This window comes from Petaurus breviceps, unplaced genomic scaffold, assembly GCF_028583685.1.
Source record: "Petaurus breviceps papuanus isolate PSGF00001 unplaced genomic scaffold, PetGlider_PUasm1.0 173, whole genome shotgun sequence".
In the NCBI taxonomy this organism is placed as follows: domain Eukaryota; kingdom Metazoa; phylum Chordata; class Mammalia; order Diprotodontia; family Petauridae; genus Petaurus; species Petaurus breviceps.
Window position 1 is genome coordinate 27,907,340 of NW_027185759.1, and position 27,497 is coordinate 27,934,836.

At 37.5% G+C, this 27,497-nt stretch overlaps 1 protein-coding gene across 1 annotated transcript in view; it reads right to left on the reverse strand.

Moving 5' to 3' along the window:
* The window catches only part of WDR49 (WD repeat domain 49), a 149,502-nt gene that overhangs the window by 14,618 nt on the left and 107,387 nt on the right, over window positions 1-27,497 (reverse strand). The window contains exons 14-16 of the mRNA XM_069083622.1: window positions 26,143-26,340; window positions 12,913-13,079; window positions 1,690-1,826 (exon numbers count right to left, since the gene is read on the reverse strand). Of these exons, the coding sequence (XP_068939723.1) occupies window positions 1,690-1,826; window positions 12,913-13,079; window positions 26,143-26,340 (502 nt within the window). The remainder of the gene's footprint in view (window positions 1-1,689; window positions 1,827-12,912; window positions 13,080-26,142; window positions 26,341-27,497) is intronic.

Consider the following 27,497-nt stretch of genomic DNA (forward strand, 5'->3'; position numbering starts at 1 on the left):
TTCCTTAGTATTGGACTCATTTCTTCTAGGTACAGCATAATTTTTTCCTCAAAATTGGGGTAGTATGAATTTATGTGGCTGCAAAATGGGTGAGACTTGTACTGATCCTCTCTCTCTCTCTCTCTCTCTCTCTCTCTCTCTCTCTCTCTCTCTCTCTCTCTCTCTCTCTCTCTCTCTCTCTCTCTCTCTCTCTCTCTCTCTCTCTCTCTCTCTCTCTCTCTCTCTCTCCATATGTATGTATTTATTTATACTTTTATGTATATCCGCAACAAAACCTTTCAAGAAGAGATAGGAAGAAATAAGATACAATAAAAATAATTGTAGACAGCATAAAATACCTGGGAGTACACTCACCAAAATAAATCCAGTAACTACATGAATATAATAATAGAACACTTTTTATACAAATAAAGTCAGATTTAAATAATTGGAGAAATAGTAATTGTTCATGAGTAGGCAGAGCCAATGTAATAAAAATAACAATTTTACCTAGACATCTTTTTATTCAATACCATCCCAATTAAATTATCAAAAAAATATTTTGCCGAACAAGAAAAAATAACAAAATGCATAAATTCATACATATATGCATACATACACATATTTATGTAATAGTAGTTTTTGCTAGGGCAGGATGGGGAGTGAGAGAGGAAAAAAAATTTAAAATACATAGCATAGAATAAAAGAAAATTTAGAAGATATATGGAAAAGAAGCATAGATTTAAAAATGTTGTGTAGTATTTATTACATAGTTTTTTTTAAGTAAACAGTACAAAATGGAAATTCATGGTTTTATATTGAATCCTCTTTTTATGTTGATCTCTGTACATGAAATGTTCTCTTTTTTGTATTTAAATTAAAAATTAAAAAAACTTAAAGATGAAGAAAAAGAAACATCTTACAGGAGATAATATTGACCTAGAAAATCACATGTTAATATCATCTATGTTATTTCTTCATTTTGTTAAACATTACCCAATCACATGTTAATCTGGCCTCAGGAGTTTTGCCAGCCACCATTTTGATATCTCTGATCTTGACTTTCCATTCTTATATAGCAACTATTGTGTCTCTCTTTTGAAATTCAACTAGAGTCCCTTATATAAGAAGAAAGAAAAAGAAGTTTGAATTCTAAGGAAAATCAACACATTTTTTCAGACCCACTTTTTGTCAGAATGCTCAAAAAATTACTTCTATTTTCTAAATTGATTTTTCTTATCGTATCATCATATATTTCTACTAGTAAGGATACAATGCTTCAAAATAGTACCCTTAAGTATCCTCTAGAAATTGCACGTGACATGACAAGAACAAGATCAGAGCACCAGAAACCCGTCTTTGACTTTCTCTTTCAGCATTTCTTCTTCCTTGGTTCACTAAGTTTTGAGAATTAATTAAGGCGATTTGGGAGAAGATGGTTTATCAATGGCCAAATCATAATAAGAAATGTTCCGTGGTCTGACTTCTGAAAAGTTACCAAATAAAATGTTTCTGCTCAAATCTCAGCATGGTTCCACAGGCCCTTGACTGTCCTTTCAGAAAGCATGCATCAGCACCTTGAGCTGTCTTAGCATCTGACTTTACTCCCCATTCCACCTTAACCCACATTTCTTTCTTTTCTTTCTCTTCCTTTTTAGTAAGAAGGGCATCCTGGAGAGAATAACAAAGATGCAAGAATGGGAAACTTACTTTCTGCAAGTGAGACAATCTTTAGGTTTTTAGGGCATCCCTCCTCTGGCTTTTCCCTGAAATATTTCTCAGGGTTGGCAAGGAGACCAGGTTTGTTCACCTCTGCCACTTCCTCCAGGGTTCCAATATGTAATGACCTAAATGCACCTCCAGAACAACAGATTTTTAAAAAATCATTAAGTCCCCAGAATGAAGAGAGTTTACCAGTCAAGTGAACTTTTCAAATCTCTCCTTCCTCAGCTCTTGCAGCTGCAGTGCTGGGCAAATGCTGTAAACACAGCTGGGCCAATTGAATCAGTGGTCCTTTTTTTATTCAAAGGGACCAAAAGGCGCCTAACACTCTCCATTCATTTTTATTTTTATTTTTTTATTCTTTAGTCATTTTCACATAGAAACAAGGATTCTGCCACATTGGAAAATCTCCAATTTCTTTTCTATTATTAAGAAATAGAGTTCTTTGTGTAGTCCCTTTAAAAGCTACAGAAATAAGCCCTTAAAAATAGAATGCAGAAAGGTCTGAGCTAGGAAGAGCTCTTTAGTTTTGCTGAAATGTTAACTAAGGTGGCTCTATTGTATTGAATATGTGCACAAGGTGATGAGAATCCATTTTAATTATGCCCATAAAATGACTTGGACCAAAAAAAAAGAAAAATTGAGCCTTCTACTCCATGTGATAGAAGATGAGGGAAAGGAAATAAACAAAGGGCTTAATTCAAGATGTCATTCTATACAATTTCTATTTAATGTTATCAAATAACAATGGATCTTTTTATAGCTCAGCCTGAATTCTTCACACAACAACTGATTTCTCAGAGAGTGAAGTTTCCCTCAGTCATCAGCAGAGAGAAGATTGGCAGTGGGAGAAATCACATTATTATAGACTGTGATGTGAGCCATAAACCAGTTCCCATCTCAGTCCCTAGAGAAAATAACTCAGTATGGGAAGATGACCTTTGTTTTCCCTTACTTTTTGCAGTTCTTTTCTAATCAGTAAATCTACTGGCACTTCATAACCTGATCAATCTCTAGCCTTGCCCAGTGTCTGGCACATAATAGCACTTAATAAATGCTTGTTACCTGACTGATGGCTTCCTAATGACGAGAAGGCTATGCTAATGATAAGTGCTCACTTGATGACTTCGGTATCAGTCCACTGTGGCAGAATTTGTATGTCTTTTTCTTCAAAGTTGTACTTTCCTTAGAGTTAGTGCCAGAATTGTTATTTTCCCCTGGGTTGAACCTGGACAAAACAATCCATTATGGGATAAAATATTAATGACAAATGAAGAGTAACAACACAATTTACAATTTATAAGAATGTTTGCTGTTTCAGGAATCAACATTTTTATTTTCTTTTTAGCCCTTTCTGGGCACTTGCCAAATCACACCTTTTAATAAAATGTCTCAAGGTGATGTCTAGATGGAGAAGGGCCAAACACAATTCTATGCCACATCTAAGGAAAAGGTATACTGAGATGATGCAGTGAAAGTAAGTGCCTTGTTGCTTCTCCCATGATGCTAATCATAACCCATCAGTGCTTGCCCATCCAATAACACTCTTGTGCATGTCCTTCCTCATATGGACTGGGAGTCCAATCCACCTGCTGGAAAATTTTCTCATTTTTTGCTCACAACCAAAAGTACTGGTGGAGCACATGAAGTGTTACAAGGTTATTCCTCAGCCTTACTACATGACCCAGCCACCTTTACTTTGATTCATATAGTACTTGGGTAATGGAATTAAAAAGTCAAAATCTCTGGAGTAGAAGTGTTTGCTTCTTTTAAAAATTTCTTCTCTGTAATATACTATACCCTATTCACAATCTGGAAGGGTGAGAGGTACAGAGAGAAAAATATGCAAAAAAAAACAGCCCAAATTATTGGATATTGGCAGTGGACTTATCAATGTAATATATATATTTGAGCTGACTTGATTCATAATTATCCCTAAAGAATACAAATTAAGACCACGATTTCTGAGTCCTATTGTTTAACAAGTCTTTATTAAGCAACTCATAGGAGGCTTAATGGTATAGTGGATAAAGTATCTGTATATGAAGTATTGAGTATCTAAAGTTAAATGAAAACCAGACCCTGCTTCTAAGGAGCTAATAATGTTCCACTGAATGGGCAGCATATTTGCAATCAGACATCTTTGTTTAAATTTTGGCTCTGCTACTTAGTATCAGGCATATCCCTTCTTAGAAGAGTATCAGCTGCATCATCTATAGAGTGAAAGGAATTACTTTAAATGACTCTGGGGTCTCTGTCAGCCTCTAAAGTTCCATGATTAGAGTATTCAATTATAAACTTTATTGCAAGATCCACCCAGTGACTGGACTCCTCCAAATGAAGTTCAGTCCTGGGAGATGACCAGCACACATCGATTTCTCTTTTTGACTCATTAATCCCAAACTCTATGGTTAATTCCAGAGACGATGTCAAAATAAAGCCTTGGCATACTTCATATCTTGATTTCTCCAAATATGGGTAAAAGGGTCCTTCAGCTCCCTCAAAGATATTCCAGGTAATAAAGTGTGTATTGTATATGTCAAAGCCTTATTTCACCCCCCAGAAAATGTAAGACTCATGAAGGACTTAAGCCCATAAACAGATATAGAAAATGCACAAGATACCCAAGGACTCATGAGGGGCTTATAACAGATACAGAAAACATAGAAATATATATAGAAAAAATAACTCATAATCAACCTTTGGAAGAGAATTAAACTTGGAGGTAGAATTGGAACAATACTTTGACATTGAGCAGTGATAGCAAATGGAGCACATTGATAGATGTCTTGAAACACATAGCAGAAAAAAAAAAGGTAAGTGCTCACCTACATAAACTGAGATGGAATAAATCAGAGAAAATCAGAGAATATTTCTGAATTTCAGTGCGGGGGCAGTGTAGTATATGTACTTTAAATTTGCTAGGAAATATGATCAAAGAATCTAAGCTTTCTACTGAGAAAGGGGAGATTTCTTGGGCAACATTAATGTTGCAGATTGACTTGGAGATGGGTCAATGTTTGCGATTCCCAGATTAGAGATTGCCCAAATTTGGGTATCAGAATATCTAGGAAGGGGAATTACCCACATTGTTCCTAGGTAGCTGGAACACAGTCTCCCAAGAATTGTAATATGTTTCCTCAGAGAAGATAAACATACCTTATGGCTGCTGGATAAATAATCCCCTTCCCATCAGACCTACACAGACTGAATGAGGCACTTTAATGGCGAGGGAGCGTGTGTGTGGCGGGGAAGGGAGGTGATAAGGTCCTAATCACATCCTCCATTCCCCATGATGTGGCTTGAGTCCCTCAGCTGCAGGGGCAATATGGCCAGTCCTCGCCTTTACCCAAGACCATGTGTCATTCAAGAACCATGTGAGTGATGTTCTTCTTTGTCTAGAAGGTCCAATACCTAAACTCTCTAACTTGTGGAATCTCAAACTTGAGGCCATTCCCTAGTCAACCTGCAAGACTAGAGCTGCCCAAGAAATCTCTCTATGCTGCCTATTTATAGCAAAACACGACCTACTTCTACTCCATAGACATAAACTGTATCAATAATCTCAGCTGGTCATGTTACATTTATTTCTTGGATTAAATGGCAGTTAACTCTAACCTTTGGTAAAACTATAAAGTAATTGACCTACTTCACCGCTTTTTCTCTTCTCTCCTACCCTTACCTAGACCCTCTTTTCTTTTCTTTCTTTTGTTTTGTTTTGGTTTAGGAGGCAGAGTCACACAGGTAGCAAGTGTCTGAGTCCAGGTTTGAACTCGGGTCCTCCTGACTCCAGGGACAGTGCACTATCCACTGCAACATCTTACTGCCCCTATGACCTTCTTTTCTATATCCTTTTGTCCCCTCATCTTACTTCAGTCATTTGTCTTCTCTCTTATCCCTACCTATACTGTGCTCAGGGAAGGATCTACAATCATTGCTCATTACTATGAATCCCAGTGAAGGATATTTCCTCTCCTAGGGATATCTGCAACATATATGCAACCTCTAATTTTATTACAAAAGGCTCTGGCCCTAATTAAGTAATTCCGGTATCAGCAAGAAGGTAAAGGAAATCTCTTCTTGGTGGTAGGGTGCTTCTAGAACCACTAGAATTGCACCAGATGGGCATTTAACTATTCTTCATGGTAAAACGAAAAGATTCTAGATTGGAATTTGGAGATAAGTTCCTGCTTTTGGTACCAATTGTGTGCCCTTAGTAAAGTTACTTAATCCCACTTACAGTTTTCTCATCTCTAAAATGAGATGATTGGAATAGACTAGATAATCTCTGTGATCCCTTCCCTACCTGAGATATCATGATCTCCTTCATATCTATCACCAGCCCAATTCCAAGGCATGAACACATTCCACCTAACTCCATGATTGGAAAAGAAACCAAAAGAGTCTATCACAATCTAATTGGTTGGCAGCATCACTGTCAGACACAGAATAAGACATTCTTTTATTTCCATGGAAACCAGTTATTTGGAGGAACAGGAAATATAGGGCAGGCAGAGTTTTATGTAGTAGTATTGGTAATAACAATAACAACAACACATTTATATGGTACTTTAAATTTGGTAAAGTGTTTTACATGTTTAGGGATATTTCCATCTGTTACTGTGCTAATGAGAATTGATATACCAGGGACAATAACAGATGCCATCCTTCGTGTGTGTGTGTGTTCCATTTGATTCTCACAACAATCCTAGTGGCAAATAAAGGCATTGTAACTATTACCATTATTATCCCCCATCCACACTCAGAGAGTTTAAGTGATTTACCAATAGTCACAGAGTTAATAAAGGTAAGTAGTCATGACTCAAAGGCCAGTCCTCCATTCACTAGACCATGGCACCTTTCGTTATTGGTTATTACTATTTATATGTCTTTCAATACTTGAAGGATTGTTAATTTTGTGAATGCAGATATTCCCCCACAAAATAGCTTCATGCCTCAGATGGTTTTCATAAATTGATGGGGGGGGGGTAGAGAGGGAGGAGGATCCTTTGCCTTGCCCTGTGCCCAAGCCTCTGATGAGAATGGGATATGCTCCCCAGGCACCATCTAGAAATTCCTCTGCTACAGGGTCCTTTTCTACTGTACAGTGTAGTCAGCTAAGATTTGCACTCAGATGTGGGTATGAAACCTCTTATCACTTAGTAGGACCATGTGACTTTGAGCAAATCCTTTCAGAGCCTTCGTTTCTTCATCTAAAAAATGAAGGAGTTGGATAAAATGACCTCTAAGTCTATGACCTGTGATCTAATAACTCACTCAGTATTCCACCACTGTCGCCAAGGTCAGGAGATTTGTCTTCCCACATCACCCCACAACCATGCCAAAGTTGCTAGGGGGCCATTTTTCAGACTTAATTTTCAATGACTCATGCAGACCTCACAGCCCGTCATTTGTCACACATTTCACAGGCTGTTATTGCTACAGATAGCTTACAAAAGTCACTTGTCATTTTCCCCAATGTTTCATTTCATCTTTACCTATGACTTTAAAGGCGATTTCAATCTTTTGTGTATTTCTCTTCTGTGTATCTATCGACCTTCACATTTTATTTGCTGACCATATCTCAAGTGTGATGTGTTGGTAAGATAATAAGCTGCCCAGAGACTTAAACTATTCAATCATATTCCCTCCTGACGCTCCCATAAATTCAGAGTGCTTGTAATGATCTCAATGGTCTTTAAAGACTTTGCCTCAGTGTTCCCATTCTTTCACCTAGATGGGTTAGAATTAATTGAAATTCCTCTATCAATCATCAATGCTAAAGGTGTTAGCCCAGCTTCTAATGGCCAGCCCTCATGTAACTTTGTATACAGACAATCCCGTATGCCCATAATTTATTCCAGTATTCCTACCTGGCCGCCACCTCTTAGAATTCCTTCAAGATTTAATTGATGGGTCATCTTTTATCCATCATTCTGCCCGATCTTCCTGTTAATGCTGGCATCCTCCTCAAAATATCTAGGGTCTACTCTCTGTTTGCATTACATAATGGATGGAATCTCAGTCAATGAAGTGGCTGTATACCATTTCTGTTTTTGAATCTTCAATGACTAGCATAGTGTTTATGCATGCTTTTTTAATTGAATGGAATGGAATTGGATGTGAAGTTAAACAGGAGAAAAGACAGCCATGATCTCGTATTTGAATAACTTTGATGGACAAGAGGGCACAGACTTTCTCTGCTGCTCCTAAAAACAGACTTGGACTCAGGTGAAAGTTATGAGTTAGTACATTTTGCTTCCACGTGGTCAATAACAATGGAATTTTCCAACGATGGATTTTCTAACATTTGAGAGAGTTGAGTTTCTCTCACTGGAGGTATGAAATCAGAGGAGGAATGACTGTTGTTTAGGATGCTAAAGAAGGTTATTATTAACCTATTATTAGGTTAAATGATCTTGAAATTCCTATTCACCTTCAAGATTCCATGATTTCGTGATCACTAAGTATAAAAACACTTACTGGATGTGTGACTCTGGACAAGTCACTTAACCCTGGATTCCCTTAGTTTTATCATCTGTAAAATGAGCTAGGGAAGGGAAATGGTAAACTGCTCTAGTAGCTTTACCAAGAAAACCCCAAATGGGATTTTGAAGAATCAGACATGATTGAACAATAACAATCTTATTGGGAATTGTCCAGGTTTGAAATAATTTTCTGTTAGTTTAGGAATACTGTATTTTGTATGTCTTATATCCTTATCTAGCATGTCTTTCTCATTTGCATTTTGTTTTTTCCAGAGACAGGGCATTCTGCTTGCTACATTTAGGTGTTGGAGATGAGAGAGTCATATTGTGTTTTTAACTCAATTACTAACTTACTTTAAGGCCTTCAGGCAAGATTTTAAAGAAAAACTCTAATTTTCATATGCTTCCCAGGACTTAAAGTTAATATCCTTCCCACCTACTTTCTAGGCAAAATTTTATAAAATACTTTGAGCACCATGGAAACCAGAAACTATTTGTATAAGCAGAGAGGAAAATATTCAACCAAGCTATTAATCCCATGAAAGATTATGAGGATTCAAAATGAGAACATAGCTTAATAAAAAAAATTTTAACTTCATTCTCCATTTTTCCTTCTTGAACACTTTTCTTCCTTTCATTGTTAAACATTCTTTTCATCTGATTCAATTTGATTAGAACTTTCTAGGGGAGTTAGGTGGCTCAGTGAATATAGAGCACCAGAACTGGAGTCAGGAAGACCTGAGTTTAAAATGGACCTCTGACACTTACTAGTTGCATGACCCTGGGTAAGTCACATAACACTGTTTGCCTCAGTTTCCTCATCTGTAAAATGAACTGGAGAAGGAAATGGCAAACCACTCCAGTATCTCTACCAAGAAAATGACCAAATGGGGTCACAGAAAATTGGACATGACTGAAATAACTAAACAACTAATTTTTAAGTGCTTACTGTGTGTTAGCCCCTCTTAAGTACTGAGGATATAAAGTTACCTGAAATGACAGTAGTCCTTGCCTTTAAGGAGATAACATTTCTTTCTGTTATTTCTCTTGATTTTTTTCTTTTCCTTTTTTCTTTTTTTTTGTTATGGCTTAATACTTTTCCATATATGTTTCATCTCAATTTTTCTAAAAGCCTTTCTCAAATTTCTTTTTCTTTTATGTTTTTGAGTGGTATAAGAGCTGACAAGGTTCTCCCCTTGAATTAACAGTCTTGATTCAATAAAATTGGAACATTTTTCAGAATCCTGTTTTCTTAGAAGTGATGTCTAGTAACCCCCTTAGTACTGGATTCTGGCAACAAAAGATGTTATAGAGTTGATAATTTCATTGAACTCTGAAGTTTTATAAATGAACTTCCTGGTCACATTTCAGAAACTGATGAAAGCTGTGCTAGCCGTTCCAGTGAGGTATCTTGGGCACTGGTGACCTTGCTTCAGGTTTTTTCAAGAATTTGTAAAAGAAAAATATAAGTTCTTTGCATAGTGCAAATACTTACCTCTTGCCCTTTGGGAAGATAAACATTCTTTTAAAATAGGCATTTATATTTTGCAAAAGAAAACATATTGAAGATTACATTATCTTAACACATCAATTGATATGAATTAAAGAAAGCTTTATTTGTATAAAGGGATTAAATGGTAAGTGTTATATTAAAAGGTTTCATCAGATATGCTGACAAAGATTAGGTTCTGAGTGGGAAAATATTATCAGCATATTTGGGGGGGTAAATAGGTAGGAGTATGGTTCTCATTATTTTTAGGCTAGAATTACTGCTATAAATAGTAAAATGTAGCATTCAATCAAGAAATAAGCTTCTATTAGTACCTGTCCTATGTCGGACATGGTGCCAGTTGCTGGGAAAAAAAGTCAAAAATTAAACTACCTCTGCCCTCATGGTAGTTATATTCTAAAGGGTGAAACCATATGTGTTCATAAGTATATTCATATTCATGCTACATACGAAATGCAAAGCAATTTGAGGAAGTATTCAAATATAGTACATTCAAAGAGTCATCAAGTGTGAGCCTAGGAGAGTCATTTAACCTCTAGGTACATCAAGAGACTGTCTAAGATGGTAAGTCTCAGATCAGACACCAGTGTGCATTGGAAGGAGTCTGCCCACTGGGAATTCTCTATACAAAAGGGGGAAAAAATGTCCAAAGTATAGTGCCATTGGTGGGGACCATTTACTATTTGTGCCTCCACTTCCTTTCCTCTCACTCTCTTTCAACTCTCTGGATTTAAACTTCTGCCCTCCTCATTGAATCACCCCCTCTTCAGAGTCACTCATGATTCCTGAATTGCCAAGACTAATGGTCTTTTCTCAGTCCTTATCCTTCCTGACCTCTTGGCAGGCTATGCCACTGTCCATCATTCTCTTCTCCTTCATACTCTCTTCTCACTAGGTTTCTGTGTCACTGCTCTCTTGCTCTGCCTTTAACCTTTCTGAACAATCCTTCTTGGTCTGCTTGGTGGGAGTCTCATCCAAGTGCCCTTGATAATCAGGGACATGTCCCTGATCATCTTGTTCTATCTTGTTCTATCTATAAAGTTCTATCTTGTATCCTCTTCTCTTCTTTCTCTCTACAATTTTTGCTTGATGATCTCATCAGCTCCTATCGATTTAATTATTATTTCTATGCAAATGACTCTCAGATCACCTACTTCCTAGTCTCTTAGGCTAATAATCTAGGTTTCATCTGTGAATGCTCACTTTCCCTCACCCCACATAGACAATCCCTTGCTAAACCTTGTTGATCCTTCCTTTGCAACCTCCTCCCCCACACACGCACACCCCTCTCTCTGCTCTGATATTTTTATAATCCTGTCTCATGTCTTTATTCCCTCCTGCCTCAACTACTGGAATAGCATTTTAATTAATCTTGCTGATTTAATAACCCCCTACTTCCATCCATCCTTCACTTAGTTATCTGATAACCGATCTTCCTCAAGTGCATGTCTGACCATGTCACACACTCCCATTCAATAAATTCCAGTGGCTTCTTATTACCCCCAGGATCAACTCTAAACTTCCCTGTTTGGCTTTTAAAGCTCTTTCTAACCTGGCTTCTGACTCACTTTCCTCTCTTCAAATATCTCATTTCCCTCTATGTGCTCTGTTCTTTCTGGCTCCTTCCACAAGACTCTTTATTCTCCACTTTACGTGTATTTTCGCTAGCTGTCCGGGAATTTTCCCTTCCACCTTCACAGGCATCATTTCAGTCCAGGCATATCTGGCTTCATTGAACTTCACTGATATTTTTCTAAACAAATCAAAAGTTTGTGGCGACTGCATTCACAAGGCTATCAGTGCCACTTCCCCCACAGCATGTGCTCACATCATGTCTCTGTGTCACATGTTGGTAATTCTAACAATATTTCAAACTTTCCATTATTATATTTGTCATGATGATCTGGGATTAATGATCTTTGATCCTACTATTGTAATTGTTTTGGGACTACATGAACCATGAACATATGAGACAGTGAACTTAGCAAGAGAAATGTTGTATATCTTCTGACTGTTTTACCAATCCAACTATTCTGACATCTCTCACTTTCTTCAGGCCTGCCTGTTCCCTGAGACACAATAGTAGTGAGATTAGGTCAATTAGGTCAACCTGATAATGGCCTCTAAGTGTTCAAGTGAAATGAAGAGTCAATTGATGGGACAAACTTCATTGTTGTCTTATTTTAAGAAATTTCCATACCACCCCAACCTTTAGCAACTACCACCCTGATCAGTCAGCAACCATCAACATGGAGGCAAGTCTCTCCATCAGCAAAAAGATTATGACTTGGGGTGGCCAGGTGGTGCAGTGAATAGAGCATTGGTCCTGGAGTCAGGAGGACCTAAGTTCAAAATCCAGTTTAACACATTTAACACTTACTAGCTGTGTGACCTTGGGCAAGTCACTTAACCCCAATTGCCTTGCCCTCACCCCTCCAAAAAGCAAACAAAAAAAGTGGATAATATTTTTTTAAAAAAGATTATGACTTGCTGAAGGCTCCAGGGATGGCTAGCTTTTTTTTGCAATAAAGTATTTTTTAAATTAAGTATGTACATTTCTAGACATAAAGCTATCACACACTTAATAGGCCACAATATAGTGTAAACATAACTTTTACATGCACTGGGAAACCAAAAAAAAAATCATGTGACATTTTATTGCAATATTCACTTTATTACGGGGGTCTAGAACCAAACCCATAATATCTCTAAAGCGTGCCTGTGCCTGTCCCTCTCCCGACATTTCCCGCTTTTTTTTCATGTCAGATCTATAACCCCCCTTTTGACAAGAGGCCTCTTCTCCCCCCCCCCATCCCTCCCCTTAATGCTGAAAATTTAACTTTTCAGTGAGAAAAGGAATCTCACTATAAACTTTCTATTAAGGGAACTTACTAATTTGAAGCAAGTAGCAATGGGCAAGAGGGAGGAGAGGGGAAGATGCCCTGTGTTTGTGGACAAGGCCCAGTGTTATTTAGGAATTAACTAAAGCAATCTGGCCCCACAGTACATGCCAATCCATTTTCTCAGTGAGTCCCACTAGAGAAGTAAAGCTACACCTAAAGCTTGCATAGAATTCTGTTCATCTTACCCTCACTCCCAAAGGCCTGCATCCAGAGAGCAGGGATATGCACTAACACTTCCTTTCTTGACATAAAATATACATCAATAGACCTGTTGTAGAAAACACTTGATCTAAACCAAAAAACAACTTACGAGTCACCTTTACCCTTCATATCAAAGCCAGTTTGTTCTGTGGAGACCACAAAAGGTCCTTCCTCAGGCAGTAAAGCAACTGCCCTTGGGACATCTTCAATTGCTGGAAGTTCAGTTACATCTCTTTGAGGAAGGGGGACATTACTTTTAATCCGCCAGTGTTCCACCTGAAAGGATGGAAAAATTAGCTTGAACTATGAAAACCAAGTTACTTTTCCTGATTAAAAAAAAATTCCAAGCAAGATGTGCACTTATAACACATAAAAAGACCTTTAAAAAGGGAGGGGGGGGAACATTGATTTTCTGACAACTGTTCTCTCTCCATCTTACCTACAAAGTGGTAAATCCATCTTGAAAACCCATTCCAGATATTGATGTGTTTTTTTTTAATTTATGGATGGTTTTCACAGGCTCTGATCATATTTCTTTTAAAAAACCAATTGTTGTGTTGATGTCTTTTGTCTTTATATTGTACTTATTTCTTGAGAAGAGAAATGTTCCCCCTTCTCTCCATATTGGACCCATCTTTGTGATATTGAAAAATAATTAAGTAAAAATATCCCATAGTTACACCAACTGCTAATGTAGCCAACAGTCTGCCCTAGCTGTTCCTGATCTCTCTGCTACTGAAGAGAAAAGGGTATTGCATGTCATGTTCTGTAGAAGCTTCACTGTTTTTTTAAATTACTCCGTTTCCTTTTGGTGAGCTTTTGGTTTACATTATTATATTCATTATGTGCTATTTTTCAGTTTCTGTCTATTTCATTGTGCTAGCCTTGCACATCCTCCATGTTTCTCTGAATGTCTCATTCACCATTTCTGACAGCACAATAATATTCTATTACTTTAAGATATGTCTAAGGACTGGTCTTGTGGTTTCATTGGCACAGGAAACTCCCTCCAATAATGCTGATTAGCACCTTCTCTGCATCTTATTGTCTTAGATGGGTGCCTAGGGTGCTGAAGGTTCAATGATTTTCCCAGGATCACCTCAGCCTGTCAAGATATATCAGAGGCAGGATTTGAATCTGTCTTCCTATCTCTGAAGCCAACTCTCTAGGCAATGGGGCTCATCACCTCCCAACTTTGATCCACCATTGCTGTGGTTTTTCGGACATTCCTCAATTGATGGGCATATACGTTGTTGCTTATCTCTCTTTTTTAATTTCCTTTTTCCTCCTCTGATCTTATTTTGCTCATATCTTTTAATAGGATATGATTTAGAAGAAAAATTCATAACTGAAAAAATAAAGTTATTAAAAATCTTCGTATGGGGTCGACATGGTAGACTAATCAATTATGCATGGCAACCTATAATGAAGCCCAATACCAAAAGGACACCACCACTTTGTGAGGCATGAACTTCAGGGTTTCCCAAGGCTATTTGCTTTTTGACTATTATAGGGTTTCTAGTGGTTCTAGCTATTATTCAAGCTGGTGTTCATTCCATCTCACTTGAAGAAAAAAAAAACCATTACCTTTTGGCAGTTGTCTTAATTATATTTAAGCTAGTGGATAAACCATTCTTATTTCTCTGACTTTAAACACTAATGAGATCATTATCTAGTGCCAGACAATCTGGGCTGTCATTTTCATAAACTACTTTTCATTCACATGTAGGAAAGCTCATGGCTATTTGGTTACACAGACACGATAAAGACAGTAATTTGCAGCAAATGACTGAGATAGACTGTTATCTCCAAGTAACTCCACCTAAGAGGTTTAAACTCTTCCCCTTCATCTGCCACTCACATATGTGCAGCCATGTATACATACTTGATTATATAAGAGACCACAAAGAATTTCAGAATTGAAAAAAATGGAGTCTTCAAAAATCCTAAAAATCAGAAAACCTTAATAGTGACTTTCACTTCTTTCAGATACCTCATCACAGTTTCTGGAAAGGTAGACCACCTTGAAATATTCTGAAAGTGTATAATGTGGCAGTCAGAAATGAAAAAAGCTTTATAAGGACTTTTTAACACTAAGCCAAAGAGGTTTAAGACATAAAACTTTTTCCTGGTAAGTAGGAGAAAGAAGAGTTAAAAAGACTAACAATGCTTGTGAGTTCAACTTATCTGACTGTCCTATTTTCTTTTTTTTTTAAATCAATTGGGGTTAAGTAACTTGCTCAAGGTTACATGGCCAGTTATTTCTGGGTGTGGTGCTAAGTATCTGAGCCCAGATTCGATCCCCAGGTCATCCCTACACTGGGTCCAGTGCTCTTCCTTGCTGTGCTACCTGGCCACCCCATGTCCTATTTTCTAAAAGAACTTTTTGCCCATGGAGACAAAATTTTTTCCTTTGGCACTGAAAGCCCAATGTAGCCAAGATGTTGAGAAAAAATAAACAGCTTCTGAAGAGAAAAGCTCCTAATGGTTTTCCTCAGTTTCTATGTTGGGTGCATGAAGGTATTGACTCCCTAAAGGATCTGAAACTTAAGCCCTTGGACCTCACTATAAACTAAAAGAGAGATTTTGGGTCCACTTTTCCTCTTATGGTGATAAGTGACACTTTCTGAGTGCTCTAGAGAAGTTCTACAGGCACATGCCCAAGCAAAGTCAGGCTTGATAGTAACCAGATGCAACCATGGGACCAGTGGGACACATTTTTATGGTGACCATATGAAACCAACAGAGATCAAACCTCACAGAGATCACATGCCACATCTATATGCTGCGGAGAAACTATATGCCTTGCAAACTGGAATTGAGTTGTGTTCTTTTTTTAAAAAATACTACAAATGACACAAGACCAACAGGGAACAGACCAACAGGGATAAGCATATAAACCATTAATGACCCTGTAACAACAGAGGTGTTAATTATGCCTCCATGAGTGTCTTTGGTCTTACATGTTCACAATGTGTGTGTTTATAAGAATGTGTTATGGACACACATGTGCCTTACAAATGTTTTCCTTATGTACTCTATTCCACATGTTCCCTAAGTGAGTGTGTCCTTCTCATTGATGATGTACTTGTGAGTGAATATATCCCATATTTGTGAAAAGAATATTATATGGCTATGTTTTTAATGTTATTTCACTAAATATATTTGATTTAGTAACACAAGAAATGTGAGGCCCTGTGTCCATTGGTGGAGGGGGAGTGTCCATTGAAACTGTCTCATTAGTCATATATTTTTTTCACTTTTAATAAGTATCTTTCTCTCCTTCTTCAAAACACCAAATAGTTTCCAAGTGAAATATCACTTTATACTATCCACAAGGAGATTTGAGTCTTTGTATTTACATCAGTTCATTTTCTGTATAAAACTATTTAAATTTCATCTGAAAACTTTCTTTATATGCAGTTTTTATTTTTAAAAAGTTCTTTTTCTACAACTATTAGATTATCTATTAACTATTAGATTATTATTAACTATTAACTATTAGATATCAAAATGTTCACCTTAAAGAGGGAAAATATCTTATATACTTTAATAATTAATATAAATATTTTCTTTTACACAAAATCATTTTCTCACATATCCTCTTTATCACTAAATTGCTCCATGTGAAAAGGAATTACCTTTGAACTAGCAGAATGTTATTCTTTCTAAAGCAGGGAGTGCCACACTTTTATGTTGGCACTCTTAATGCCTAGTCCAGGGTTCAAAATATAGAAAGTTTTTCATAAATACTTATTTCTTAATTGACCAAATAATGTCCTCTGGATAACTAGTAAAAAGAAACACATTAGTCAAGATTCATGGGCTATGTTTTTATAGTGAATGGGGATCTCTGGTGTATCTTGAATCTGGGTAGCTTTTGTGGGAAGATCTACACGCGAGGTACACACAAATTATCTTGAACCAAAGAATAATATTCCATTTCAGTGCGTGGCCAGATTGGATATAATTCATGATTTGGGCTTGACTGGAGGAATTATTGACAGTAAGTTTCTCTCCTGTGGATTTTGATCATTACTACCAGGACAGAATTGGTGCTACACAATGAATAATTGATGGATATGAATAAATAGTTCTCAAAAGGAGAATTGTAAAACTATTTTAAAATATATGAAAAATGCTCCAAATAATTAATAAGCGATGCAAATCAAAACAAACCTAAGGTTTCATCTCACAGTAAGCAAATTGTCAAAAGTAACAAAAGATAGAATAGTTAATATCGATGGAGCTATAGAAAGAGGCACACTAATGCATTGTTGTGGATTTACACAACATTTCTGAAAAGGATTTTGAAATTATGCAAATAAAGTGGCCAAAAATGCTTATACCATTTGACCTGGAGATTCTGCTGCTAGTAATAAGGTCAATGACAAAAAGAAAAGCTCCTTAATGCACTAATCCATTTATGACAGTACTTTTGGGGTAGCAAAGAATTGGAAATAAAGTAGATGTCCATTGAATAGGTAATGAATAGGGAATTATGATGTGAATGTAACGAAACATGACAAGAACAGAGTAGCACAGAAAGACTTCCACAAACCCCACTGTACAGTACCTGGCACAAAGTAGGCATTTTAATAAATGCTTATTGACTGCCTTAACAACTGACTGCAAGCGATGCAAAATGCAGCAAACAGAAGCAAAGAGAAATTCACACGTGGACTAAAATTATGTAAATGGAAAGAAGAGCCACAAAAGAAGTTAAAAAGGAATGTATATATTCAAATATAACAAACCAAATAACCAAGGACAAACATGCCCTAGAGAAAACCCCTTCCACCACACCCACACTCAGACACCTTTGCAGAGATGGAAGGTTCACAGCTATGGAACACTGCATGTGTTGCTGGATTTTTAATGCATTGATTTTATTGATTTTTTCTTCTTTCCTCAAAAAAATTTCTTTATCTGAGATATAGGTCTCTAGGAGGGATAAAGGAGGAAATCAAATTCCTGGAGGGTGGAAATAAAATATACTAATAAAAATTTATTATTCAAAAAAAAAAGAAAAAAGTATACCTTTAAATTGAGGAATTGTTAGACAATTTGGGTAAAGTTAATATAGAATATCATTGTGCATAAGAAATTATTAGTATAAGGGATTCAGCAAAACACGTGAAGAAATAATAGAGTAAAGAAAATAGCACCAATAGAATAATATACATAATCTAAGTAAATGAAACATATAATACATGTAATCACATTATAAATTAATGTAACATCATGTACAGCAATATAAGTTAAAAAAAGAAACATGAAAATACAATTGACTCAGATTTATTATAATAACAAATTATTATCCCAGAAGAATGTGTATGACATATACTTGCATCTCTTTTGTCTAGGTGCAGAATGTTGAATACACTTTCTGACATGGTTCATGCGTTGTTCCATTTTGCTTTACTATTTTTCTTATTTAAGGGATTGGGTATTTTGACAGGAGGTGAATCAATAAATAAAACTACTATGGAATAAAAAAACAACAACAAAAGAAATCTGTGAAACCTTAAAAAAATAGTAGAACTGGGCTATGAATTATCATTCATTCATTCAGCAGTTATTATATACCTACAATTTAATTTCATTTAATTCCATAATAACTTATTAAACACTTGAGGAACTACAAGGCACTGCCCAAAATGATGATGATAGTAAGACTTCCCAAATTGAAGGAATTCAGTATTTGATGGGGGAGAGAAGGAGGTATATACAAGTATCTGGGAAACACGTTAGAATGTGATCATAGCAAAGAGGCAAATTTGATTTAGAAGAAAGCCTGGTGACATGAGGAAAGGCTTTGTGGGGGAGGTGGTGCCCAAGCTGAGACTAAAGGAAAAAAATGTTTCAACAAATAGGAAGGAAAAAGGAGAGGCCTCCAGAACACAGAGGACATCCAGGGTGGATGCAGGCCAGGATCAAGGAAGAACTATTCATTCAGAGTATACAGTTTTATAGAAGTGATGAGGGTCTGAATTAGGATAAGAGTGGAGAGGAGGGAGTGGATGGACATGGGATATATTATGTAGGCTGCATTGACAGGATTTGGCAACTGATTGGATTTGGGGCTAAGGAAAAAGGAAGAGCAGAAAAAGATTCCAAGGTTGTGAGTTTATGTGGCTGTGGTGATAGTGTCATCAAAAAGAGGAAAAGGAGATTAAGAGGGTAGAAAATCACTTCCATTTGGGATGTGTTGAGTTTACCCTTTATCCTCATGGAAAGGGCAAAAAACAAATACACAAAAACATAAACAATAAATAAAACATAAAATAAAAATTCACAAGAGGAGCTCCAAGGACTCTGGTGAAATCATAGAAGGCTTCATAGAGGAGGCAGCATTTATTTAGAATTTGAATGAGGAGCAGCCAAGGGCATTCGAACCTAGAGAAAAAATGTGAGCAAGAGCAGAAAGGTGAGATATTTGATTGAAAAGTGAGAAGGTTCCCGTTTGTGAGCGTGGCAACTGATCCAGTTTGGATGCAACAGAGAGTATATGAGGTAGAGTGAGAAACCTGCAAACAGGATCAGAGAATCATCGATTTAGGCTTAGAAGAGCTCTTAGAGGCCTTCCCATCCAACCTTCCCTCCTGCTGAAAATGAAAACATAGGGGTAAAGAGAGGCAAAGTGACTTGCTGAGGGTCACAGTTAAGGAGTGCCTGAGGCTGCATCTGAAGTTAGGTCTGCCACTGAGAGGCACTGGCTCTCAGACCCCTGCTGCCCCCAAGTCAGGCCCAGTCCAGAGAAACAACCCTCGCAGAGTTAAGACTGGCCACCTGGTGCCTGGCTGAAGATGCATAAAAGAAAGTTCTCACCATAAAAGTCCTTGGTGTTGTCAAGTAATTCAACATCAGAAAAGACTGGTTCTATCAGCGGAGATGACATTAAAGAAGATGCATTACCACCTGCACCCCAAGGGTCCTGAAGACTTGCTCACTGAGCTGAAGCTAAATCTCTCATGTGTTGTATCTTCCATTAGAATACAAGCCACTTACAAACAACCGTTTTGCTTTAGTGTTTGAAGCTCCAGTTCTGAACAGTATTTTGTACACAGTGCTGAATAAATGGGGTTTAATTGCTTTACTTTTTGCCAAGTCCAAGTACTGGAGCCACTATGTCATGCTGCCCAAGGATGAAGGAAAATTGGGGAAAAATAAATGAAAGATGGAGGGAGTTAATGAATGAATGAATGAATGAAGTCTCACTTGCCAGGTCCAAGAGTTTAGTGGGTAATGAATGGGGAGTCACAGCTGCCTTTTTGAGTACGTTAAAATCACCAAGTTGAAAAGGAAATGACTACCCAAGATTTTGCTTAACCCTATAGAATCAGAGGCTTCTGTGCCTCAAGGATGCTTATGACTATCTGTAGCATCAACACAATATTCACAGACTGAGAGCAACTGTAAATATGCTGGCATAGGTCCCAATAACAAAATATAACAGAGTCCATATAGAAGAGAGAAGCAAAACATTTATTCAGACACCAGAAAACCAAATCCCAACACCAAGAAACCAAATTCATCATAGCAACATAGAAGTTCATACACCACAATACAGAAGAGAGCCACACCTTCCTTTAGCCTTCCTACAACCAATATTTACAAGTCTAGCTGTCTCCATGGGTGTATCCTCTCTCCCACCAGCTAGCTGCTCTGACTCCCACCTTCCTGTGGGCTCTGCTCTACCCTTCAGCAAACTCCTCCCACCATAGGCTGCATGTGATTACATTTGACGTATTAGGGGATAGGAAAGATCTTCCAATTCCCATTATCATCACACCTTCTGACTCCAGGGGTTTTTAATCTTTGTTGCGGTGGAGTGCTTCAGCAGTCTGGGGAAGCCTCTGAACCTCTTTTTTGAGTGTTTTAAACACAGAATCCTGTGCTCCAGAAGGAACAACATTACAGTGACATGTATGTATATAGATGCAAGGAGGTCGGTTTCAAAGTCTACAGTAACATGGCTGAAGATGACCTGCAACAGGCTACTGGTACTGGAAAGAGAGAGGAACAGTCAGTCAACAAGCATTTATGAGACTCTGAGATACTGAGGCAGTAGAATTCACAAGGCAAGAAACCTGACTGAAATGAACCCTAATGCCTCTGATCATGAGTACAGCATTCTAGTCAAAGGAGCAAGCCTGTGAAAAAGAACCTGTCTGCAGCAAAGACAGCCAGAGAATCAATGCCTAGGACACGGAAATCAAAACCAAGCAGGAATCAAAAAGAGAATAGAACTATTCCTTTTAAAAGCTCCCCGCACCAAATATTTGGCCAATTGGCAGACAAAGTAGTGCTTACTTTCTGGACTGGAGAAAACTGATAACCAAGGAAGAAAACTTATTTTCCACATTTCTACCTCTCGTTATTAACTTGTCACTGTCTGTTAAATTTGCATAACACTGGCCACATAATTTCACTGAGACTGAAAGCCATGGCAATTAAATTCTAGCCATCTCATCAAGAACTTTTTTATCAGAAATCTTAGCACTATGGTGAGAGAGCACTGCATCAGCAGTTAGAGAACCTGGATTCAAATCCCAGCTCTGCTCTTACTGCCTTTGTCATCTTGGGTGTAGCATTTCATTTCTCTGGGTCTCAATATGCCCATCTGTAAAATGAAGGGGCTGGACTATCAATGGTTCTTAATCTAGCATCTGTTAACTTTTTTTTAATATTTTGATAGTTATTCCAATATAATTGATTTCCCTTATAATTGTATTTATTTGACCTTATGTATTTAAAGGTTCAAGGCTTCCCCAGACTGCCAAAGCAGTCTACCATAACAAAGGTTAAGGAGCCCTGGAGTCAGATGGTCTTAAAAATCCTTGAAGCACAGAATCCTCTGATAGGGCAAAGTAAAATCTTGGATAGCCATTTCCTTCTCAGCTTGAAGATTATAACTCACTTGTAATCCCTGCCTTCAGGGACTGCAAAGTGTTTTCTTCACAACAACCCAATGAATATTAATATTTCCATGCTACAGAGAATGATGCAGCATGGAGTGGGGGATAGAGAATTTACTTCAGAGTTAGGGAGATCAGCTTCAAATCTTGCCACTGAAATATAGCAACTGTGTGACCTTGGAACAGTCATTTGACCTTAAAAGAAATGATTGTTAATAACTAATGATTTGGCGGGATTCCGAGTTCCCTTTTTTTCTGTTTTCTAGACCCAAGTCTCAGAAGGTCAAGCTAAACTTTTCCTCTATACAACCCCACCCAACCTTACTTGGAATCTCTACTCAAAGGTGAATTCTATCCAAGCAAGTTTGGGTGGAGACAGATCCTTTGGTCTAGACTGTCCAAGGCTAAGGGTGGTTTGGGTATAAGGATAACTCCTTATCCAAGAGTGAAGTTATATCACTCTCTGCACCTCATTGGAGTAAACCCACTGCTCTTTGTAAAGGCCACCTCTAATTAAACTGTTAACCAATTACAGTTGATTGCTGATTGATGGAATACCTCCTGTCCAAAGGCAGATAACCTTAAAAAGCAGCCTTGCAGTGTTTTTGATGGAACAAAAGGATAAGGAGTCTTTTTTTTTCAGTCTTTTTGTCATGTCAGTCAATAATATGCTGGCCATGATTGATACAATTGATTATAATTTTTATTTTAAATAATTATAATTTTAGGGGGCTGGAGCCAAAATGGCAGCATAGAAGCAGGAAAACTCCATGAGCTCCCCCCATAACTACCTCAGATACCTACAAAATATGACTCTAAACAAACTTTAGAGCTACAGAACCCATAAAGTGACAGAGAGAAACAAATCTCCTGCTGAAGGCACCCCGGCAGGCCTACAGGAAGGGTCCATCACAGCATGCTGGGAGCCTAGCCCAGCCCTGCATGAGCCCACAGTTTTAGCCTCAAGGTGGCCCCTACTAGCAGCGTGGAAGCAGACTTAGGGAGAGTGGATCACCAGCAGCTGTGGCGGTTTCCAGGACAATCAACCCATAAAGGCCAAAGACAAAGTAAAAGGTCAGTGTGGAACTCTGTTGGAACTGGGGAGGATGGAGGTGCAGTCAGGCCCTTGCCTCCTAGGGTGAGAAGTGGCTGAGGTGCAGATGCCATGCAGCTGCCTCCACGTGGCTGCTTCAGATATCCTGGCCTGCTGATTGTAGGGGGACCAACCAACCATTCTGAGAGCAATTGCTCTTGTTTAACTTGCTTGAATCTGGATTGCGGTCTAGGGTGGAGGTCCTGGGGTGTGTGACCAGGTGCCAGAGCTTTTGGGAGCTTCATAAAGGGTACCCAACTAATAGCTCCAGCAGCTGTGAAAACCCCAGCAATTTGGGACAAAACTCTCCTCTCTGGAAGCAGAGTTCTATTGTAGCAAAAAGCTCAAAAGACAAGTAACTGAGTGGCAATATGAGCAAGCAAAGGAAGCAAAGCAAACACAGCAATCAAACTTTAGATTCCTTTTTGGGGGACAAAAAGGATCAAAGCATGAATGGCAGGAATACAACAAAGTCAGAACTCCTGCACCAAAAGCTTCCAAAAAAAATATGAACTGCTTACATAAGAGAAGTGGAGGAAAAATTGGGAAGAGAAATGAGAATCATGCAAGAAAATCATGAAAACAGAGTCAACAACCTGACTAAAGAAAATAACACCTTAAAAAATAGACTAACTCAAAATCTGGTGGAAATCAATGATGTAAATCAGAAGTTAAAAAAGCATTTAAAAAAAATAGACTAACTCAAATGGCAAAAGGGGCACAAAAAGCCAATGAGGAGAAGAATGCCTTAAAAAGCCAAATTTGCCAGAAAGAAAAAGAATTCCAAAAGCTCACTGAAGAGAATAATTCCTTCAGAATTAGATTGGAGCAAATGGAAGCTAATGAATTCCATTAAATAAAGAGATCCAAACAAATGAAAAAATAGAAGGCAATGTGAAATATCTCATTGGGAAAACCACTGACCTAGAAAATAGATCTAGGAGAGATAATTTAAAAATTATTGGACTACCTGAAAGCCTTGATCAAAAAAAGAACCTAAAAATCATCCTTCAAGAAATTCTCAAAGAAAATTGCCCTGATACTTTAGAACCAGAAGGCAAAATAGAAATTGAAAGAATTCACCTATCACCTCTTGCAAAAGATCCCAAAAAGAAAATTCCTAGGAATATTACAGCCAGGTTCCAGAGTTCCCAGATCAAGTAGAAAATGTTACAAGCAGCCAAGAAGAAATAATTTGAATATTGTGGAACATGATCAGGATAACATGGGATCTAGCAGCTTCTACATTAAAAGATCAGAGGACTTGGAATATGATATTCTGGAGATTAAAGGAGCTAGGATCAAAACCAAGAATCGCCTACTCAACAAAACTGAGTATAATATTTCAGGGGAAAATATAATCATTTAATGAAATGGAGGACTTTCAAGCATTCTTGATGAAAAAAAACAGAGTTCAATAGAAAATTTGACATTCAAATACAAGAAGTAAGAGAAGCATAAGAAGGTAAACAGGGAAAAGAAATCATAAGGAACTTATCAAAGTTGAACTATTTACATTCTTACATGGAAAAACAATAATTGTAACTCATAAGACTTTTCTCAGTATGAGGATAGTTGGAGGGAATATAAATGTGTGTATGTATACACACATATGTATATATGTCTGTATAGGAGGGTATATGTGCATGTGAATACATATGTGAGTATATGTATATATGTGTACAGGTATACATAGACAGAGGGCACAGGATCCATTGAATAAGAAGGGATGATTTTTTTTAAATAAAATTAAGAGGTGAGAGAGGAATATAACGAGAGGAGATAGAGACAGAATAGGGTAAATTATCTCATATAAAAGAGGCAAGGGAAATTGTTACAATGGAGGGGAAGAACAAGAAGGCAAAAGGGAAGGGGTCAACTTTACTCTCATTGAATCTGGCTTTAGGAGGGAATAACATACACACTAAATTGGGTATCTTACCCTACAGGAAAGTAGGGAGGAAGGGGATAAGAGTGGGAATGATAGAAGTGAGGGAAGATTGGAGGGGGAGGGTAGCTGGAAGCACACACTTTTGAAAAGGGACATGGTCAAAGTAGAAAATAGAACAAGTGAGGGGTGGGATAGGATTGAGGGAAATATAGTCAGTTTTTTACAATATATCCACTATGGAAATGTTTTGTGCAACTACACATGTACAATCTATATTGAATTGCTTATCTTCCCAGTAAGGGTAGGTGACGAGGGAAGAAGGGAAAGAATCTGGAATTCAAAGTTTTAAAATCAAATGTTTAAAAAATTATTATTATTATTATTATTTTACATGCAACTGGGAAATAAGATATACAGGCGCTGGGGTATGGAGATCCATCTTGCCCTAACAGAAAGGTGGAGGGGGATGGGGGAAGATATAGGAGAGAGCCGATTGGGGAAGAGGGTATTCAGTGGGTTTGCTGTTTTGGGGTGGTGGTTAGGGGAAAAATAGGGAGAAAATTTGTAACTTGAAATCTTGTGAAAATTAATGTTGTAAACTGAAAATAAACATAAAAATTTTAATTTAAAAATAATTATTATAATTTTATTTTCATAATTTTTAATTTTATAATTATATATATTTAAATATATAATTATAAATTTTATCATTCATTGTAAATAATTGTAATTTTCCCCAAAACTGTCTCCCAAAATTATTTTAATCACCACAACCTCAGTACCCCAGCTAACTCTCTGAGACTAGATGTTTCAGATGAGTTGCCTACAAAGGTAGAATTTCCTTGCCCAAGGAAATCACAGGTCCTGAACAAAAATCAAAAAGACAGACAAGGAAACTGAGGTTAAGAGAAAAGAGAATGATTTGCCTAAAGTTCCCATACCTCCTAAGTGGCAGAACTAGGCCAAGTGCCACATTCCCAAGGTCATAAGACACTAAGTATTGAACTCAAGTAATCAATTATCATTATTAAGCTCTTATTATGTGTCTGGCACTGTGCTAAGATCTGAAAAGAAAAAGAAAAAGTCTTCAAGTAGCTTACATTCTAACCGGGGAGACAGCTTGGCATATATACATACACATGTGCACACACACACTAAAGATTCATACAGAGCCAATATATCATAGCCTAGGCAGGGAAGGCATTACATTTTATGATTCCCAATGCACTCTACCACAGATTAATGTAACAGTCAGGGCAAAGTGTATTCAGGATGCAAGTGATTCCTGATGCATCTTCAGAAATAGAATTCAGTTCTTTCTTGACTAATGAACATTAGTCGACTGGGAGATTCAAAGGGAAATCATCCCCCTGATAGCACTAAATTCCCCACTCACTTCTCTCCCCTGAGATAATAATGGAGCAATATTTCTACCTGACCAAATATTCCAATCAGAGAGCCGCAGACATCACTGACAGAAACGCTGCCGTCTGCAGAAGAAGCAATGATCAGTACTCGGTTGCCGTGTGCACAAATCTCCAGAGAACTGATTTGGTCCTCGTGAGGCTGAAATGATCTTATCAGAGGCGGAGGCTGAAAAACTTGGCTCTCCTTGAAATTAAGGCAATATTCCTGAATGAAATGGGAAAACACACCCCAAAACATCAGCTTTTAGAGGAAATCACCAATAAAAAACAATTACATTAGAATTTAATTTAATTGAACAAATATTTGAAGAAAAAATCGCCACTTTTCCTCAGGGAGCTTATATTCCATTGGGAAGAAGCATATAACTTGTGCACCAGTAAGTATGCAATGTATACAAAGTGATCAAAGTAATTTCAAGAGAAAATGACTGCTAATGTCTAGGAGAATCAAGAAAGGCATTGGGTATGTTGCGACACATGCTGTATGCTTTGGAGGAAGCCGGGGCTTGTGTGAGGCAGAGATGAGGAAGGAGTGCCATTCTAAACATAGACAATAAGCAGAGATGGGAAGACTATGGAGAGTCATACACATGGCAGAGAGATACCAGGTTCACTTACTAGAATGGATAGAGGCCATGATAAGGACTGAAGTGAAATAAGACTGGGAAAGTGGCTGAAAGCTAGGTTCTGGAGGAATTTAAATGCTAGGGATTTTGTATTTTAACCCAGATACAATGGAGCATCAAGGAAGTTTTTGAGTTTGGGTGGGGGGAGGTGTTGAAGTAGTCAGTCATAACTTTTAGGAATTATCCATAATTATAGGAATTTTAACTTTTTTAACAGTTGTAACTTTTAGGAATATCAAAGCAGATATCACCCAGCAATTCATAAATTTTTGATTACCCCCTATTGTTTCTAGAATAAAAGATAAAATTTTCACTTTTAAAAAATTTGATGCAGAAATAATAAGTTAATGAAAAGGAAAATTTAATGAACAAGGAGAGTTAAATAAGGCAATATTGATGTGCATAAAGCTTATCAGATGGCTTGACAACTTTTTATGAAGAGAAAAAAAAACAGCCTAACCGTGAAAACAATTGTTTGCCTGATTTGTTGATTTTGCTACGTTGTTCCTGTTCTTTTACTTCTAGTCATGGCATGAAATATAAGACTGATATCTGGCTATCTGAAGACTGAATTGATCATAGCCAGCTTGGAGGGAGAAAGAGAGACAGACACAGACAGACAGAGACAGAGAAAGAAAAAGAGAGAAAGAAACAGAACAAAAGAAACAGATTCAGAGAGAAGGAAAGAGAAACAGAGATAGAAAGATGGAACCAGACAGAATGAGAGAGAGAGACA